General features: G+C 43.5%; 2 protein-coding genes across 12 annotated transcripts in view; one reads left to right on the top strand and one right to left on the bottom strand.

Moving 5' to 3' along the window:
- The window catches only part of LOC120386863 (putative methyltransferase C9orf114), a 34,317-nt gene extending 26,750 nt beyond the window's left edge, over positions 1-7,567 (bottom strand). Inside the window, exons 1-4 of one of the 9 annotated variants that reach the window (XM_039506830.1) lie at positions 6,248-6,508; positions 5,442-5,593; positions 3,386-3,539; positions 1,250-1,372 (exon numbers count right to left, since the gene is read on the bottom strand). In XM_039506830.1, coding sequence (XP_039362764.1) covers positions 1,250-1,333 — 84 coding nt within the window. In that variant the 5' untranslated portion in view covers positions 1,334-1,372; positions 3,386-3,539; positions 5,442-5,593; positions 6,248-6,508. Of the gene's footprint in view, positions 1-293; positions 345-1,249; positions 1,373-1,774; positions 1,794-2,399; positions 2,419-3,385; positions 3,540-5,441; positions 5,594-6,247; positions 6,510-7,431 lie in introns of those variants that run through there. The other 8 variants (XM_039506833.1, XM_039506831.1, XM_039506829.1 and 5 more) reach the window with 8 other exon arrangements.
- LRRC8A (leucine rich repeat containing 8 VRAC subunit A) overlaps positions 6,919-17,545 on the top strand; it is a 31,559-nt gene continuing 20,932 nt past the window's right edge. The window contains exons 1-2 of one of the 3 annotated variants that reach the window (XM_039506841.1): positions 6,919-7,073; positions 11,097-11,222. The gene's annotated coding sequence lies outside the window, so the exon portion shown is untranslated. The other 2 variants (XM_039506840.1, XM_039506843.1) reach the window with 2 other exon arrangements.

Here is a 17,545-nt window from a genome sequence, read left to right on the forward strand (position 1 = left end):
ACTTGGCCAAGATTCAGAACATACTGCTTCATCAGCAAGGAAAAGTGATCAGCAATCAGTAGGAATACATTACCTTGAAGTAAGAAACTTTAGTCTCAGAAATCCCCTCCAAGCCCCCTAAGCTTTTGAAGGAAGATAAGAAGCCCTCCCCACAACTGTTCACTATACTGACTTCCTCTTTTCCCAGACCCAGTTTAGACCAGCCATTCCCCCAAAACTGGGCTTGTCTGGAACTTCACTATGACTGGCCCCCACTTTTGGAGGCAGCATGGAGAGAGAATTGCTCAGCTCACCTGTTGGCCTCTGAAGTTAAGCATTTGGAGGGAGGGGTGGATATCACTTTTCAACAGCACTCAGAACTCCCTCAATTCCCAAATGAAATAACCTATTTCCTTAGCTGCAGTTGAGGTGAGCTGGAGGGAAAGATGGTTTTATGATTAATGCACAGGAATGGGAGTCAGGAGATCTGGATTCTATTCCCAACTCTGCCACAGACCACAGTGAGATCTTGAGCAAGTGACTTCACTGCTCTGTGCCTCAGTATTCCTGCATAACAACACTTCCCTACCAGAGCGGTGTTGATATTTGTAAAGAGCTTGGAGATCCTTTAATGGTGCAAAGAAGTGCTAAGTATTATCAGCTCTGCGAGAAGAGGATAACCTTCTTGTTAGATGCACAGAGACATCAAGGATTCATTCCAAATTAGAAGTACTGACCTCGTGCTCATTAGATGAGTGATACTCAGACCTCAGTGGTTCAGGAACAAATTAGCGATCAACATTACCCAAAAGAGCCACAGTAGTGTGAATTCATTGTTTAATTTATATAGCAATATATATAATTCTCATGGCAATAAGTTAAAAGTTATCAACTTACACTAAGAATAACGTGGTAAAAGCATCCTGACTGGTTAATAACTTAGGTTGGTTAATAATTAAATCACACAGTCATGTCATGTGCTGCAAAGAGCCACGGGAAACACATTAAAGAGCCACTTGCAGCTTCTGAGCCTCTGTCTGAGTATCACTGCATTAGATGTTCCCTGTAAAAGGGACACACAAATCTAGCTGGGCAGAGAAGAGTTTGCATCAGTTATTTTTGTGATGCCACATCTGCCACTGCTGTTGATGCCAGTTCACCAGGAGACTGAGCTTTGTGCTACAGGCTTGATGGGGCTGTAGATCTGTTGAAGGCAACAACTAGGCACTGGGCTAAAACCCAGAGAAATGCAGTGCTGGGTGTTCAATACCTTGTTGAAGTACCAGCTAAATCCAGCACAGTTCTTCCTTCTCAGAAAGTACTGACCCAGAGACAGTCCAGACCTCCTGAGCATGCCACTGCAACCACTGACTCCAGTCCTAGAGAGATAAACCTGCATTTCCCCCAAGACAGAAAACAAAGGGATGAGATCATCACTTCCATCACTGCAGATACAAAGTATGGACTCCATCTAACTATGCAACATGCCCAGGTCTCTCATTTAGGGCTAGAGCTGTAGTTTTTCTACATTCAGATGAAGTCTCTTGTGTGTGCACCGGCTGATTCAAAGGTCCTGGGTGTGGGTGTGTTTGGAGCGCAGCGGGGGAGGGGTGTTGCGTTTGCAGGGTGGAAGGGAGCAGGCAGGAATGAGATGCTTGATGCTTCTTCACTTTACAGTTTAAAGACAAATACAAGACTGCACTCTGGTTCTATGACACATGCAAAGCCAGGATCACACAGTAAAGCTCAGACACTTCCTCCTCTCCTCTTTTTCCCACCAATCCTAGGTTCTCACCAGTTCTTGATGCTTCTTCCTCTACTTCAACCATCCTTTTCTCTTCTTTCCTACTAGTTAAGGACAAAATCATGGCTGTAGCCCTACCATTTCTGAGAAACCCCATCACCCCAGCTGCCACAGCTCTTATCTATTCAATTCCAACTTCTATCCCATTTAATAGGAAATCTGCTTCCTGCTCCAGTGGTTTCAATATTTAGATTCAACTCAAAACCTCAAACAAATTAATTTACACTTCTGATGTTCCTTTATGTCAGATCTCCTCTTCTGTTGTATAGCATTGTCCTAAGTGTATGATACTGACAGATCTAATATAACCTTGGCCGGCTCACTGTTTTGGCAAATTAATTTAAGTCCAGTCCAAATAAAATGGGTTGCTTCTGTTCAGAAAACACAAGTTCATTTATACTGATACAATGCAGGTTAATTCACACAGCTCTTAAACGATACACTAAACCGGGGATTTGAAGCTGAGGAATTAACTTGAAATTACAAATAGAATCATTTTCTGGTCTAAATACAGGACAGCAGTCTCCATTACTTTCCCACCTTATGTTATCATTGACACAACTGCAAGGTGGGTGTAGATTGCTATCAAATAAGAACAGTAGCATTGTATACTCACTTCGCACAAGAGATTCAGGCCCACAATGTTGTATAGCATTGCTGGGGACTGTTAAATAGCTGTTTTATCCCTCTGCAGAGAATGTTTGGATTTCAGGGGTGTGTGTGTGTGAAAGAGAGAGACATTTTGGGATAAGATGAACTATATATTAGACATCATTAAGGTGCTACAGCTTCAGCTGATGTAAGCTGTCTAATGTCATGGTAGTAAATGGAGCTCCGCAGTTTATGCCTTGAGGATCTGGCCCAAGTTGTGTCTACAGTCTCTGCACTCTCCCTTCCTGTCACAGTTGGCATGCAAAGAGTTAAAGATATCATTGAGGATACACTTCTTTCAAGTTAGTACAGGTCTGGGTTGCTGAAATCAGGGTGGGGAAAGATTCAGAGGATTGGGCTACAATACTGCCTCCCCAATATCGTCACACAATTCTGAGGCTCTCCAGTAACTTACTCCATGCTCAGAAAGTGAAAAAGGAGGAGAGGGAAATGCTTCTTAGATGGGTAAAGACTCAGGGATTCCCCTCTAATTTAGGCATATTTTTCAACCAGAGAGTCAGCTCAGCTCCCAAAGGAGAATGAAGCAGGAAGGGGACTCCTCTATCATAGTGGGGCAGGGCAAATCTGATCTGGGGAGCTGCACACAAAGGGGTTATGTTATAGCAGCCCAGAGCCTGATAAAGTCACCCACAGAAAGAGGTCATTTCCTATTGCTCCTAGTAGTAAACATGGTCTCCTTTGTCCTTCTGTTTCTTGTGCTCCTTCTTTGCACCAGTGAATCAGCAAAAAGTAAAAAATAGCACTGGTAGTGACTCCTGCTCTAAAAATAACCCAGTGTGAGGGACTCAGTCCCCATGATCTCCTATTCCCTGAGAAGCAGCAGGGTAAACGTTTGTACTGAAGAAGGAAACATGGAGATGCAGCCAACACATACAGACTGATAGTCTGATACAAAGCAGCTCTTAGAATGAGAAAGGTAAATCCACTTACTCCAGTCTTACTCTGCACAGTTCAGCACATGAGCACAACTCCCCTAGTCTTCCTTCATTCTCATTCTACACCCTCCACCCCTCTTTCTGATTTGCTTCAGCTGCTCTTGTGACTTCCTGGGAGGAGCTGAGCTCTGGAGAGCTGTTGGGAAAGGCTGCAGAAGGGCAGAAGCAGAGGCAAGAATTAAGTGGGGGAAATCTTTCACGGGCAAAGAGATCCGGGGGAACATTTCAAAAGTGCCAATGTGGCTTAAAAGCCAAAGTCTCATTTTCCAAAGTGATTAGGAGCCTTGGGCTGTTAAGTGCCTAAGTGCTTGTCTGTCTGCACAGCGAAAATTTCCTGGCATAGCTGTCCTGAAATAATTATTCTGTTATAGTTATACCAGTATAAGTTCCTGGGTGCACACACTCTATGCCCGAATAAAAAACATTTTACTCCAGAATACTCTGCTTTATAAGTGGGCCCTCCAAGAAGACATGCAGGAAGGAAGACAATATTTGGCATTCCAGGAGTTTGTCAGGTTACAAAAAAAAAAAAAAAAAAAAAAGCAAAATTAGAAAAACAACAACATATTTTCAGGGCTTCATCATAAAGAAACAAAGAGGACACAAACAATTTTACCTCATAATGTCATATTTTAATGAGATATAGATATAAATACCAATTAACTAGCTAGTGTATCTGTGCACCACTGCCTTCTACTGGATAGAATAATAACTACTCAAATGCATGTCCTAGCACCCATAAAGCTAACTGCTAGTGCAGCACAGTGACAAATGTAAAGCTTCTATAAAGCTACAGATTGGTTATATTTTATTATGGAAATAATAGCTGACATAAACCAGTTAATGTCTGCTACTCTCAAACTCTTAACCACTCCAAATTGCATCTTTTGCACTAATAAGATTATAATGAATGCCTTTCACCCTTCCATTATGTTTTTTTTTTTTAATTACGATGCAGGTCAATATTCTAAAAGGAGTCATCCTAGTTAAAATAAACCTCAGTGAATCAAGTACTGTGCCTGGAAGCCTGCTTTTACTGATGCCACAAAAATACCATGGGACATAATTGCAATTCAGCAATGATGTTACTATTCAGGGCACAGTACAACAAATGTTACATTACCAAATGGCCTCACAGAGGTGAGCTATTGTAATGGAAATGTAGTGGGGTTTTAGAAATGTTCCATTTTGTAAATGGATGTGGATTAGTCTTTATATGGTCCAGAGGGAAAAGCTATAGAATCTAAATCTTAAATTAATTCCTCCTTATTATTGCAAACTCTCTTTAAAAACACTAATTTTACCAACTTTGAGCAGGGGGTTGGACTAGATGACCTCCTGAGGTCCCTTCCAACCCTGAGATTCTATAACATTGTATTTTTAAACCCATTTATATGACAATACCAACTAGCGTTACTGTAGCTAACAGTAACTGACACACACATACACGGTTGTATGCAGTGTTGTTGAAGCTGTATTGTTCCCAGGATATTAGAGAGACAAGGTGGGTGAGATAATATCTTTTATTGGACCAACTTCTGTTGGTAAGAGAGACAAGCTTCTGAGATGAAGAAGAGCTCTGTGTAAGCTTGAAAGCTGGTCTCTCTCACCATTAGAAGTTGGTTCAATACAAGATATTGCCTCACGCACCTTGTGTCACACATATATACATCTATTTTATTAGTGATCATGTTGCATGCAATGGTTTATCTCACTTGGGAGTCTCTGGACCTGATTATTCACTCCCCTGCACTTTGTGCAGTTATTTGCACCAGTGCAAAGTGGGCGGGGAAAGTGGGTGTAAAATGCTACCAGGTCAGAATGGTAGTGAATTGTTATTCACCTTGTGCTGGTGCAAATGAGTGTACATGGTGCAAGTCAGCAGATAATCAGGCCCAGAGAGTGTACCATACTTTCCCAAGTTAGCCAAGCCATTGCCTAAAGCATGACCACTAATAAAAGAGATGCAGTTAGTTTTAGACATCTAACAGTTTGCTAAGAAATGGGCTGATAAAGAATACAAATTTTTTTTGTGCTATAAGAAATATTACCCTATGAGAATTCAAAATAAATAAATGTTTGCCTCCACCGATGATCTATCTGCACTTCGGATTTTGTCTGGAGCTCATGAAGGAACCAAGGCTGCTTCCACTGATGTAAATTGCAAAACTTCCATTGACTTCAAAAGGAGCACAACTTAGCCCTAAATCAAAACCAATGAAGAACAGATTTACCAAGAAGCTGTTAGATCTCATAATAGGAATTATGCAGCATCCTCACATCTACCAGTTTGAAGAGGACGCAAGACAAAATCAGCCAGGTAAACAGGTTACTCTTCAGGGTAGGGTCCATTTCCTTGTGTCTTACACAGCACTGAGCATGCTGTGAGCACTTAACAAACAAAATAAATAAATCATAATAATACAACTACATCTGTGTTTTGTATGGTATTTGCACTCTGTAAGATCCTCCTTAATGTCACATAAATCACAGAAGTCTGAACAAAACTCTGAGGTTGTCCTTGGGACCTCCTGTCTTTGCTTCCTACTCTTCCTCTTTGAAAGATGACGAGTTAAACTGGCATATATTATCAGTCACTGGGCACCATCCCCACTTATCAGACATACATGCTTTAACCTGATTTGCTTATACTTAGAATTAAATTAAATCATTGTAACAAACCAGATTATGACTAGATAGTAACATTTAATATTGATATAGTGCTTGTTAATCATAAAATACTTTACAATTATAGGGCTACAATCATCCTTGGTGTGACATTGCAGAAGTCAGTGCCATCCCTGGCATCAGTGCTCTGAAGTCAAGAGGGTAACACCAAGAATCAATTTGTTCCTACCTGTGTACAGCACCAGTGAAAGGCAGCCACTTCTGGGAAGAAGGGCAGCAGCTGGCATACAGAAGAGGAAATATTTCAGCCAAGGGTATTTCTGCAAACCCTGGTTCTTCTGAAAGCTGCCCTGGGATCCATTTAGATCACAACCTTGATTCTCTCAACTTTTTCCTCAAATACTTGCACAGAGTGAGTCATAGGATACCTGGTTCATCCACCTTGGAAGGGCTGAGTTGGCCCTGGCAGGATTTGAACCCATGAGATTTGAACCCTGAGCCTCCTCCCTTATAGGCCTCCACTGACCCACACAACCCAGTCCTTTTGTCCCTACAAATATTCCCTGTTGCACTTACTGAGAGTGCAGCCCAAGGACACTCAGACCCTTTGGCTAACCCCTGGGGAAAGTGGAGGCACCCCTGGGACTACCTGGATTTGTTCAATTCACTGGGGTGATTTCGAAAAATGGAGTTACTGTCCCTTTAAGCCGCTGAGACATACGCAAACATGGCGCTGCCCCTCACAAAAATGGCTACACCCAAGCCCCTCCGCCGCCAGCAATAGACGCGCCCTCTACAAACATAGCGCCCCTTGCTTAACCAACGCGCCCTGCACAAAGATGGCTGAATAAACCGACCGCGGCAAGTGCCCCGCACAAAGATGGCGCCGCCCCGTTTATCCCTCCTCCCCCGCCCTTACCTCGTTGAGGGAGCGCTGGAGGCGGCTATGCCGGCTGGGTGAGGTCAGTTCCGGGGCGGAGCAGCCCGAGTGGTGCAGTCAGGGCCAAACAAAAGGAGCCCGAGCAAAGGGGACGAAGCCGGTCAGGCACTGCCAGGTGGGTGCAGACGGAGGACGAGGGCTCCTCGGGGCTTCCCCCGCTCGACAGCGGCTGGGCTCTGCGGCACGCCCCGGGGCTGGGCTCCTTCCTCCTTCCCTCCCTCCAGAGCATCCCGGTGGGGAGACAAGCTCCTAGGGAGAGGGGTAAGGGCTGGGGGGCTGGCAGGGAGCGGGGTTAAGGGGGGGGAGAGGAATGGAGGTGAGAAAATGGTGGAGGGGACAGTCAGGGAGGAAGGGAAACTGAGGCAAGGGAAAGGGGTGACCTGAAGGTGGGGTCGGGACTCTGGGGGCAGGGGAAGAAGGGGACCTGGGGGGGAGGAGTGATTTGAGGGGCTACAGTTTAGAGTCCCCCTCACCTCTGGGTTTGACTTCAGGCTGTTCTTTAGGACCCGGTGGCTGTGCAAATGTTTTCCAGTTTACTGGGCACTCCTGGGAAATCTCACCCCGAAGCTGTCCCTACCTGGAAACCGGCGCTGCTAGCTGTTGATGATCTTGTGGTGGTTGTAGTTGTCACGGATGACACGCCCTCCCGCTATATGCTGTAGGGTTGTGGGTGGGGCAGTGGACACCAGTACAGTCAGGGAGCACCTAGGGCCATGTGCGGATCTGAGTGAGTAGGTGACATGATCGCTGATCTGTTTAGGGGTGGAGGAGAGATGGGAGGGAGCAGGAACCTGTCTGAAAAATGTTAAAATACATGGATGGGTCCTCGAACTAGAAAAGGTGGTGAAATATGCGGTGTGGCTAAATTCCATAAAATTATAGCTGAGGTCATGACTTGGGGTTAGATGGAAAATTGCTGACTAATCAGATAATTAATTTTTGTTTCCCCCTTGTTTATATGGTTTCTATGTCAGGCTCTTGTGAAATCTACAGTTTATTAGGTATTGTTAAATTGGAAAAGGGAAGTGAAATAACTGGGAAAATCTGTTTGTATTTATAGAATTAAAATACACTTAAAATACATTTATAGACTTCAAATACCTATAGGTGGCTATTAGTCTTAATGTTTAGCTTGGGCTTTGAAAGATCTCTTGGTGAGGGAAAGAAGTCTGTTCTCCACATCTTTCTTGGCAATATTGGCATCAAGAGGTTGACTGTGTTGCTTTTCCAACCTGCTTTGTAGAGAACAGCTCTCAGAATTGGAGGGTGGGAGGGGGGTGTTGCTATAGTAGCTTATAATAAGCAGAGTAGGATGCTGTGAGCTCTCTGATTTGAGTACACATGATGCACAGTTCACAATGACAATAACAAGGTGCCCTGTTGCTGCATCTGCCAACTATGCTGGGGTCATGCTAGTCCTTTTGCGGGAGGAGGTGATCTAAATGAAGGTCAGTAAAACACTAAAAATATTTGAGGTAGCCAGTCACAGCGGAAATTGGGAAGCTTAAGAAATGCAAGAAACTATGGGGTGAAGACTTTGGAGAGGTCCTTCTAATTATTTTGTAGGAGCAACCACATTCATGGTCTACACCAGCATTAAAATAATGATTTTACTTTATGTGAATTGGGATCAGGGAATGCATTGTTGGATTATCTTTTAAATAACATATGTATTTTTCCAAATATGACAAAATACCAGATTCCTCATAATGCACAGAATAAAGAAAAATTATTAGGCTTAAGAAAGGAAGGGAGGGGAAGCAACATAGCTAATGCAGATCCTGAAGATAATCCTAGACCTCTGAAAAGGGACAGCCATATCACCAAGTCAGGCATCCAATGTTAGGTGGGGATCAACTTTTCCATTTTTTGCAGGATTAATTTTTTAGCAACCAAAGCTGCACGTTGGAACCATGCTGCCTTGTTACCAAATAAACACCAGGTATCAGGAGTATATCGAAGAATGAAACTTAATGGGGAGGGCTCCAATTTAGTGTCCAATATCAAATTGATCCTTTGACCCACCTCATATCAAGAATTTCTAATATGGGGCATTCCCAAAACACACAAACTAAAGTAGCACCAAGGGAATTACATTTCCAACAGCAGTCAGCATTTGAGGCCCATTACTATTAACTTATGGGGGGACCAGCATATTTGAAAAAGTGTCTTTTTGTGAATAAGATGTAGTCTCAGGTGTATAGTTGCTTTTTTAACATTAGATACGATTGTATTCCATTGGGTCAGAGAGTTGTGTATCAAAAATCTCTGTTCTAAGCAACTCTGAAATTATCAATCTTTGGCTGAGCTTTTGGGGCTAGACAGTTGTAAAAGGATACCGCTGGCCAAATAAATCCAGGAAGTTTCCTCCACGTAATAAAAGTTCTGGAGCTCCCAATGCATCCAGCCCAAATACATTTGTAAATAGATCCAATTAAATTGTTTCTAGCTCTGAAGCAGGGCAAGCAAAATTGTTGCGAAGACCTACAAATGGTTTAAATTTATTGCTGTCAATTAGCTGCATCTCTGTTATCATTCCTCACTCTATCCAGTGCCTCCACATCAAGGTTTTGCCATCAATTAAGGATGGCACTGCTCTGTAGGACCATTTTACCATGAATGGAAGCAGAACTTTCTAGCCAGGTTTGACCAAGCTTGCTTCACACCCATTCTTGTGGGAACTCTGGAGCCATCAAATTTATACTAATTCAATCATACAGTGCCTGAAAAAGAGAGAGGATATACTAATTCTCATTTAGTCTGAATCCAAGTTGGGGTCTGTGCAATCATATCCAACAGCCACAAAGATGCCTGGTGGAAAAATTAAATAATTCCAGAGATAGGTGGAGCTCTGATCTGTTTTGAACCAGTCTAGGTTTTCTTAACTGCACCCCAAAGAAATGTTCTGAAAATATTATTGAATTTCTTAAAATAAATTTGAGGAACAGAAATAGGGAGACCCCTCAGGACATAATCCTTGGATTCTTGAGTATCTTCCCCATTTCCTCCTTCAATCTGATTCCTCACCAAGCCACGTCTTCCAGCCCTGGATTGTTTGCCCTCTCTTCTTGAGCTGGACATGTTCTGAAATCCTCAATTCCTGTCTGCTTTGTCACTGCAGTGATGTGTTGGAGATCAGCTCCTGAAAGCTAAGTCCACCTCCTTGCCTATGGTTCCAACCCCTGCTGCCCACAAGCAAAAAGAGCTAAAAATCTCAAACCGATTTTTTGCAAGTGGTGGCAAGTTGCAATCACTGATCCAACCCCCATTTTGGTTGGAGTAATACACGTATAACCCTCTTTCTAGCTACTCAACTGAAGCAAGTGGATTAGTTACTGAACACTTGTACCTTGAAACCAGGACAGTAAAAAAGTGTGTGAACTCTTCCAAAGATTTGTCCAATAGTGATGTTCAGAGTGGTTTCAAAGTTGGCTGCCTGAAAAGAACTTTAGCAGGCAGAGGGGTTGATAACAGTGAGACAGTCCTGTTAAATAAATAAATAATTGGAGATATACTAATCTCCTAGAACTGGAAGGGTCATTGAGTCCAGCCCCCTGCCTTCACTAGCAGGACCAAGTACTGATTTTTTGCCCCAGATCCCTACGTGGCCCCCTCAAGGATTGAACTCACAACCCTGGGTTTAGCAGGCCAATGCTCAAACCACTGAATTATCCCTACCCCCCCATATGAGGCCTTAATGCTTGTAGCTCAGAAATAACGACACTAGTTTCATGGTAAAGAGACCTAGAATATTTATAATGAAGAGAACAAAGTCCATGCTGCTGCTAACAGGTTCACCTCTTTCCATCAACTAGACTCAGTTAGGTTGTGGGATGCTAGTAAACATCCCAGATTTTCTTAAACATGTTTGTAATATCTGCTTTTGCTGTTTATTATATTCTAATAGAGCTTGGAGAGAATCCTTCCTGATAGCTAGCCAAGTTGCCACCTCCTAAATTTCTACTTGACACTGATCTTCCCAGCTTTCTTAGAGGGTCTCTTCCTGGATCCCTGTGACCACTTAAAGCACTTAAATACTGACATTCCAGATACCTTTTCTCAAGGTCTTGTCAGAGTTAACCTGGGACCTCTTAGACACTGCTACTTTCTCTACTGATAAGACTTTGTTTAATTTCAGGGAAGCTGCTCCCATGGCGCTTGGGGAATGCAGTGTTTCTGTGCTCTGTCAGGATCCAGCACATACAGACATCATCCTCTTCCAGCACAGAGAATTGAAGTGCAGATAGCAGAATCCAGCCACAGGGTAAGGCTACAGTCCAATTCCTAAGTGGAGAGTTATAGTTATGTGAAATTCCCGGTGGCACCAGTTGTATTTTGAAATTGCACTTGGACAGTCAACATTCAAGTGTAGAGATGGGTCATGGCTGGCATGAAACCAAATGAAAATGATGTGCGGGCCAGATGGTGATGGAGAAAGTAGTAGTGGGTTGATTACAGGCTTGTTACCCATTAGGCACTGCTTGAAGATGGAAGGAGTTAGCTGAATGTAGCAATCAAGTTGTAACTTGAATGGTGCTCCATTCCATAAGTGTCCACCGCCCAGTTATAGGAACCTGAACCTATCCTCCGACTAATGGAGTGGATGTCTGTAAGCAGAAGGGTGTTGAACCACTGCATTACCATACAGGCATCTCTTGGTCCGTTCCTGGTAATGCACTCCATGTGGAAGCATGAATTGAGACTTTTATGGTAATGGAATGCTTTCCACTCTGGTGTGAATAGTTCCATGTGGCTTAGCAAGGAAACTTTGTGGCCAGTCAAGGAATGTCAGCTATTAGCTCTGAGAGTCCTTGCCTGTCTAGTTCTCTTCACCCACAATAGCATGAGAGAGAATGCAAAATCCTCTGCATATGTTGATCATGTTCTGAGCTGTTAGAGATACTGTGCATCTCCTACAAAATTGCATAGTACCTAAGTATCTGATGTTCCACTGACCCTAGTTATCAAAATGCATGTAGCTTCTTTCTGAATAGACCATAAATACCATCCTGGCACTCGAAGTCCTTGGCCCTTATCTTGAACTGTTACCGATAATCTGCATTAAACAGTTGCTTAATTAATCCTGCTAAAGGCTGAGGTTGTGATAACCATATTCTGGATTATGGGCTGTCTAAACCCTTCTAACATTATATTGAGTACTCAGTGTGCTTGATGGACTAAAAATCTGTGAGAGATGATCCCTTGCCCAGTAAATTACAGTATCGTTCAGATGAACAAATTACTGGGTGGCCAGCATGTCATCCAACCTCAGAGCACTGTACTGCAGACCTTGCTTTCTCTTCCTACTTCAGTGGCTTGTTGGGCTTTGTGGATGGATTTTGTTAAAAGGGGCACTGAATGGAGAGAATTGGTTTGGCACTTGAGGAAGGTGTTCCAAGCATAAATGGTGGACTTGGAAAAGGATACAAAGGGACACTGGGAAGGGAGCACTCAAGTATATGTAATAAAGTTTATAGAACTTGTATACAAGTAGGATTTTTTTTTTTTTTTTTTTTTTACCATGGGGCAGATACAGACCACCAGCTCAGCTAGTACCTTAAAGAAGGGGTACCTGGAGGCAGGGTAGTGAGCCTCTTGACTGCATAACATCTCCAAATGAGTTAGTTGAGGTGTAGCACAGGCTTAATAGGTACAAACTGTTATCAAGTCAGAGTTATGACAGCCTATGTTTATAGGAAGGAGGCAGAGCCTATCAAAAGCTTTTGAGACACTTTTTTAAAACTATTTGTGTATAGTTTGTATTGTGACTTGGAATCCAATTGAGTTAGTGAGGCTGTGCAACCCTTTTTAGTTCTTGTTGTTGCTATCAAATTGTTAGAGACTAAAAGCTACTCTACCATGCCCACCCTATTGTAAAAATAGCACCTATTCCTTACATACTGAGCATCAATGTTCACTGCAAAATTAACTTTACACATTGCAGGTAGTGCTAGCTGCTTTTCCTCAAGACCCAGGCTCTGTGCACAGCAAGGCATTGATACTGTCCTTGGTTAGGGTGACCAGACAGTAAGTGTGGGGAAAAACTGGGATGGGACTGGGGGGTGGTAATAGGAGCCTATATAAGAAAAAGACTCAAAAATCAGAACTGTCCCTATAAAATTGGGACATCTGGTCACCCTAGCCTTGGTAAGATGCTCTCTTTTACAGTTTTGGCCTCATGGGCTTCTGGTATCAGAGGGGTAGCCATGTTAGTCTGGATCTGTAAAAAGCACAAAGAGTCCTGTGGCACCTTATAGACTAATAGAAGTATAGGAGCATAAGCTTTCATGGGTGAATACCCACTTCATCAGACACATGGTTTCTGGGTGATCCATGTGGGGCAGCTCAGAACTCTGATAGCTTCTTACTAATGAGAACAGATTGGTGGTGATCTGAACGTGATGTGTCAATTGCTGGATTTAGAATACTTGAGGAGTCTGTTTTCTGGAATACCCATATCCTGAATGCAAGACTTGCAGGACAAATAGGTGATCATATGATTATCCTCCCTTTTTTTGAAAGACTGAGGTTACATATCACAGGATAACTGGTGTCTTATTTATCTTCCTGCTGCTGCTGTTTGTCCAAGCCTCTCTTGGGTTTACCACTGGTTATCCATCCTGAGTGGATCTCTGGTCATGTTATCTATCAACCAAGAGAGGTTTTTCTGGCTTGTTTCCTGTGCTTATAGTTTAAAAAAAAGCTGTTGCACTCTTGCTTTTCATCTGATTGCATTCATCTCTTCCACAGTTGAACTATGAGATCTGAATAGTCTAATTCAATGACTGCTTGGGGAGAGGCCATCTCAAAGTTTGATACTCGAGGCTTAGTGATCCTGTCCTTTACCTAGAAGCTAGTCACAAAGTGCCAGTAAGTCCTCTTCATTCAGTTATTCCTAGTGGTCAGGAAAAGGAGATGTAAGGGCTGTCTAGGTATCTGAACAGCACAAATCACGATTTTGCTTGGTGCATTTGAGCCGGGGTTGACACTGCACCAGTCCACGGTTCCCCTGCCTGCTTCTTGGGTGTATGATTTATATGGAAGATGGAGATAAAAACCTTGTGAATCTTACTCTGAATTTGTTACATCATGGGGTTTAAATGGAGAGGTTTATATTTAAACTTCTATGTGGTGCTTGAAAGCCTCAAAGTAATGCAGAGATCACATCTCTGCATAAACACCCATAGTATCCTGATGGAATAAGATGGTTGAAAAATTCCACTGCCCTTTAAGCACTTGTACTCCCCATAGCTAAAAGAAGAAAAGACTAGCTGTGGATAGCCTGCTTCAGTCACTGATTTGTACATTTATAATTCACAAGCTTACAGTCTAGTGCTTGTCTCTTTGGCTTGCATCATTCTAGTAAGTCATCAGAAGTCACCCTTGTTTGTGCAGCTCTGTGTCATGCTGATGTTAGAATTGTTACTCCAGTGTGGACTGCACTGATAACACCAAATTCCCTGGCTCACTTCCTTCCAGGATGGGGTGGAATGCCACCATAAATCAGGTCATGTGATCAAAGCTCCAATCTGGATTTTCTCTGTTCTGTTGCAGATGTTCTTCCCTGTACTTGTCAGGGCAGGCTTGCTCGTGTGCTGAGTCAACCATGAGTCACATGTTGCTGGAGCAAGAACTTGCTGCCAGTGCTGCCTCTGGGTGTACTGCTGAAACACTTAGGCAAATGCTGTTTGTAGCCCTGCTCTCTGGGGCTGGATTGGGACTATACCTCTCCTCCCCAGGAGTCCTACAGGGAAATTAATATGGAGATATACCTGTCTCATAGAGCTGGAAGGGACCATGAAGGGTCATTGAGTCCAGCCCCTTGCCTTCACTAGTAGGACCAAGTACTGATTTTGCCCCAGATCCCTAAGTGGCCCCCAAGGATTGAACGCACAACCCTGGGTTTAGCACACCAGTACTCAAACCACTGAGCTATCCCTCCCGTTTCCTACCCACCATACCAGCAACTCAGGAATTGCTGAATGTTCCACGCCATCAGTGACTGGCTGCATGAGAATCTACCCATCTGGCTATCAGCAGCTGGACTTCACTTGGCAGTGGGACTCCTGCGAAAAATGCAAACAGTGTGTTAGCAGCCACTGCTTAGTAAGGGCAGTTTATCTCAGTGATTCAGAAATGGTGATTACGTGGCTGGGAAGATGAATGCTGCATTGTAACCTGGCTGGCTTGTGTTGCTGTAGCTTAAGGGTGTGTCAATCCCACAGTGTAAAACACAAGTAAGAGGGATTAATTTAATACAATTCTGGGCTCAAATTTTGCACCTGGTGTCCTCCACAAAGGGAAAACCCAGGACCTTAAAGCAGAAGGCTGACTTGCTGCCTTCGATCTGCACCCTTGAGTTTGAAAATGGAATATCTGTGTTAATGCTTTACACCAGGGGTTCTCAGACTTTTGTACTGGTGACCCCTTTCACATAGCAAGTCTGAGTTTGACCCCCCCCCCGCTTATAAATTTAAGTTGACTTATATATAAAACACCATTATAAATGCTGGAGGCAAAGCAGGATTTGGGGTGGAGGCTGACAGCTCACGACCCCCCCATGTAATAACCTTGTGACCACCTGAAGGGGTCCCGACCCCCAGTTTGAGAACCCCTGCTTTACACTTCCTGGCTGTTGGTGTAACACCAACTCTTTGGAATGGAGTTGCTCTAATTCTAAATGCCCCATTTTAAACCTCTCATTTTAGCTGGAATGAAGGGTGATAAGGAGCCTCCAGAAGAACTTGTGGTGTTGAGGGAATTGTCTTATTTTGCCTCAATTGGAAGGTGTGGGGGGGGGGGAAGGTGGGTTATTTCTGTCCTGTTGCTTTAAACATGCTTCACTTTTTAAAGTGCTCTGAGACAGGATGCATTAAGTTACTTAGTTGGTTTCCTCTGCTGACAGTTTTCAGGCTTCTCCAGCTGAGCTCGCTGCTATCCTTCTGCTAGGAAAGCTTTTCTGAAAGATGGCTGGAAACTTGGAGCTGCTTCCAGCTCCTTTTTTCCTTTAACTCTGGGGCAACTAAACATGTGGTGGTGGGAAAACTCCAATCCTGCTTCTGGCCTGAAGAGTTTTTTTTTAAATTGAACTCTGGTGTCTGAACAAAAGGGGCTTTGTGCTGCTGTCCTCAAGATTTTGGGGAGGGGAAGAAGTGGTAGGAAGGGAAGAGAAACTGTGCTCTGCTGATTTATTTGTAACATGTCTGTGGCTCACCAGCAGGAAGAGCTGTACTCTTAAGAGGAATAAGTCCTCTCTCTGCATCTTCCTCTGATTCTGCCTGGGTCTGAACCAATCTTGTATCCCTGTCTTCCTTCTTGGAGGTAAGTAATCCTATGGGGCAGCTGTTCACTTCTAGTTTCCAGCCCATATTTTGGGAGGAGGGCACCTTATATTATGAGTATATTCAAAATGGGCTAAAGATGGAACTGAATTATTGCAAGGGCAGAGAGGCAGATAAGATTGCAGTGCAGGCTGGGTTCATGTATTGTACACTGCATCTTTAAGGGTTAGGGCCTGTTCGGATTAAAGGGATCCTGGAAGAGACAGCCTAGGAAATGTTAAGGTGACTTATCCAAGGATACCCTGGCTCTCTGGTCTGTAGTCACAGTATTTTTCTTGTGGTTACATAGCTGTAACCAGGGAGTGAGTCTGGTCAAGTGAAGGATCAGTTAAGGTGTTCAGCAAACTAGTGAGATAAGCTGGCACATCATCCAAGGAACACAGTCAGCTTGAATCAAGGCTAGCCACGTGCCGCTTTGTAGGGCCTGAGACACCCAGAGTTTCAGATTTGCAGTGTGGTGTTTTGTTTTTTTTTGGATACTGACTGATTCTACTTTCCATGTGTGGTAGTCATGCCCAGGGCATCGCAGCTCTTGTGCTCCATGATAAATGCCTTGCTGTGTGTCTCTGGATAAGAGATGGCAATAGCATTTGGTGACACTTGTGTCTGCAGTGATCACTGTGGTATGGCAAACCAGTTGTGAAAATCCATCTTTGCTGTAACTCCTGTCATAGTACCCTGTGTAAAACTATCCATACAGCTCTGTGAATCTGCTACACATCATGGCTGGTGCACTGTAAGTTGTTACAATAATCATTCTAAATATTTTAGTAAATGAAAGATTCCCTTGTTCCCACAGCCGACTGGTTAGAGAGGGGAATATGATGGGACAGGACACCACATCCAGATGAATTTGTGAGGGCTAAAAAGACCCCATAGCAAAAAGTGCTCTTTCATCTAAATTTGGAGGCTGATGGTGATGTAGGGACCCTAGGAGGGGGTGGATTTATGGGGTGAGCTGGCATGTGGATCATTAGTCTTGTTGTCTGCTTACACTTGAGTGAGGATGCAGTCTGCAGCCTTTCCCCTACCCTGGTAGAAGCAGGAGAGCTGCATATACTGGAAACAATCTGTGAGGAGGCATTAAGTGAGCAATAGCAGCGTTCAACGTACGGTTGGAGCCTTCAAAGAAATAGTCCGTTCCTTTGGAAAAGGTTACTGGAGGACAAGGGGAATGCAGCAGTACTATGAAGAATCAAAACAAAAAGGTAGCTTTGAGGCAGGTTACCCTTGTAGGATTTTTATT

Source organism: Mauremys reevesii, linkage group 19, assembly GCF_016161935.1.
Source record: "Mauremys reevesii isolate NIE-2019 linkage group 19, ASM1616193v1, whole genome shotgun sequence".
Classification (NCBI taxonomy): Eukaryota; Metazoa; Chordata; order Testudines; family Geoemydidae; genus Mauremys; species Mauremys reevesii.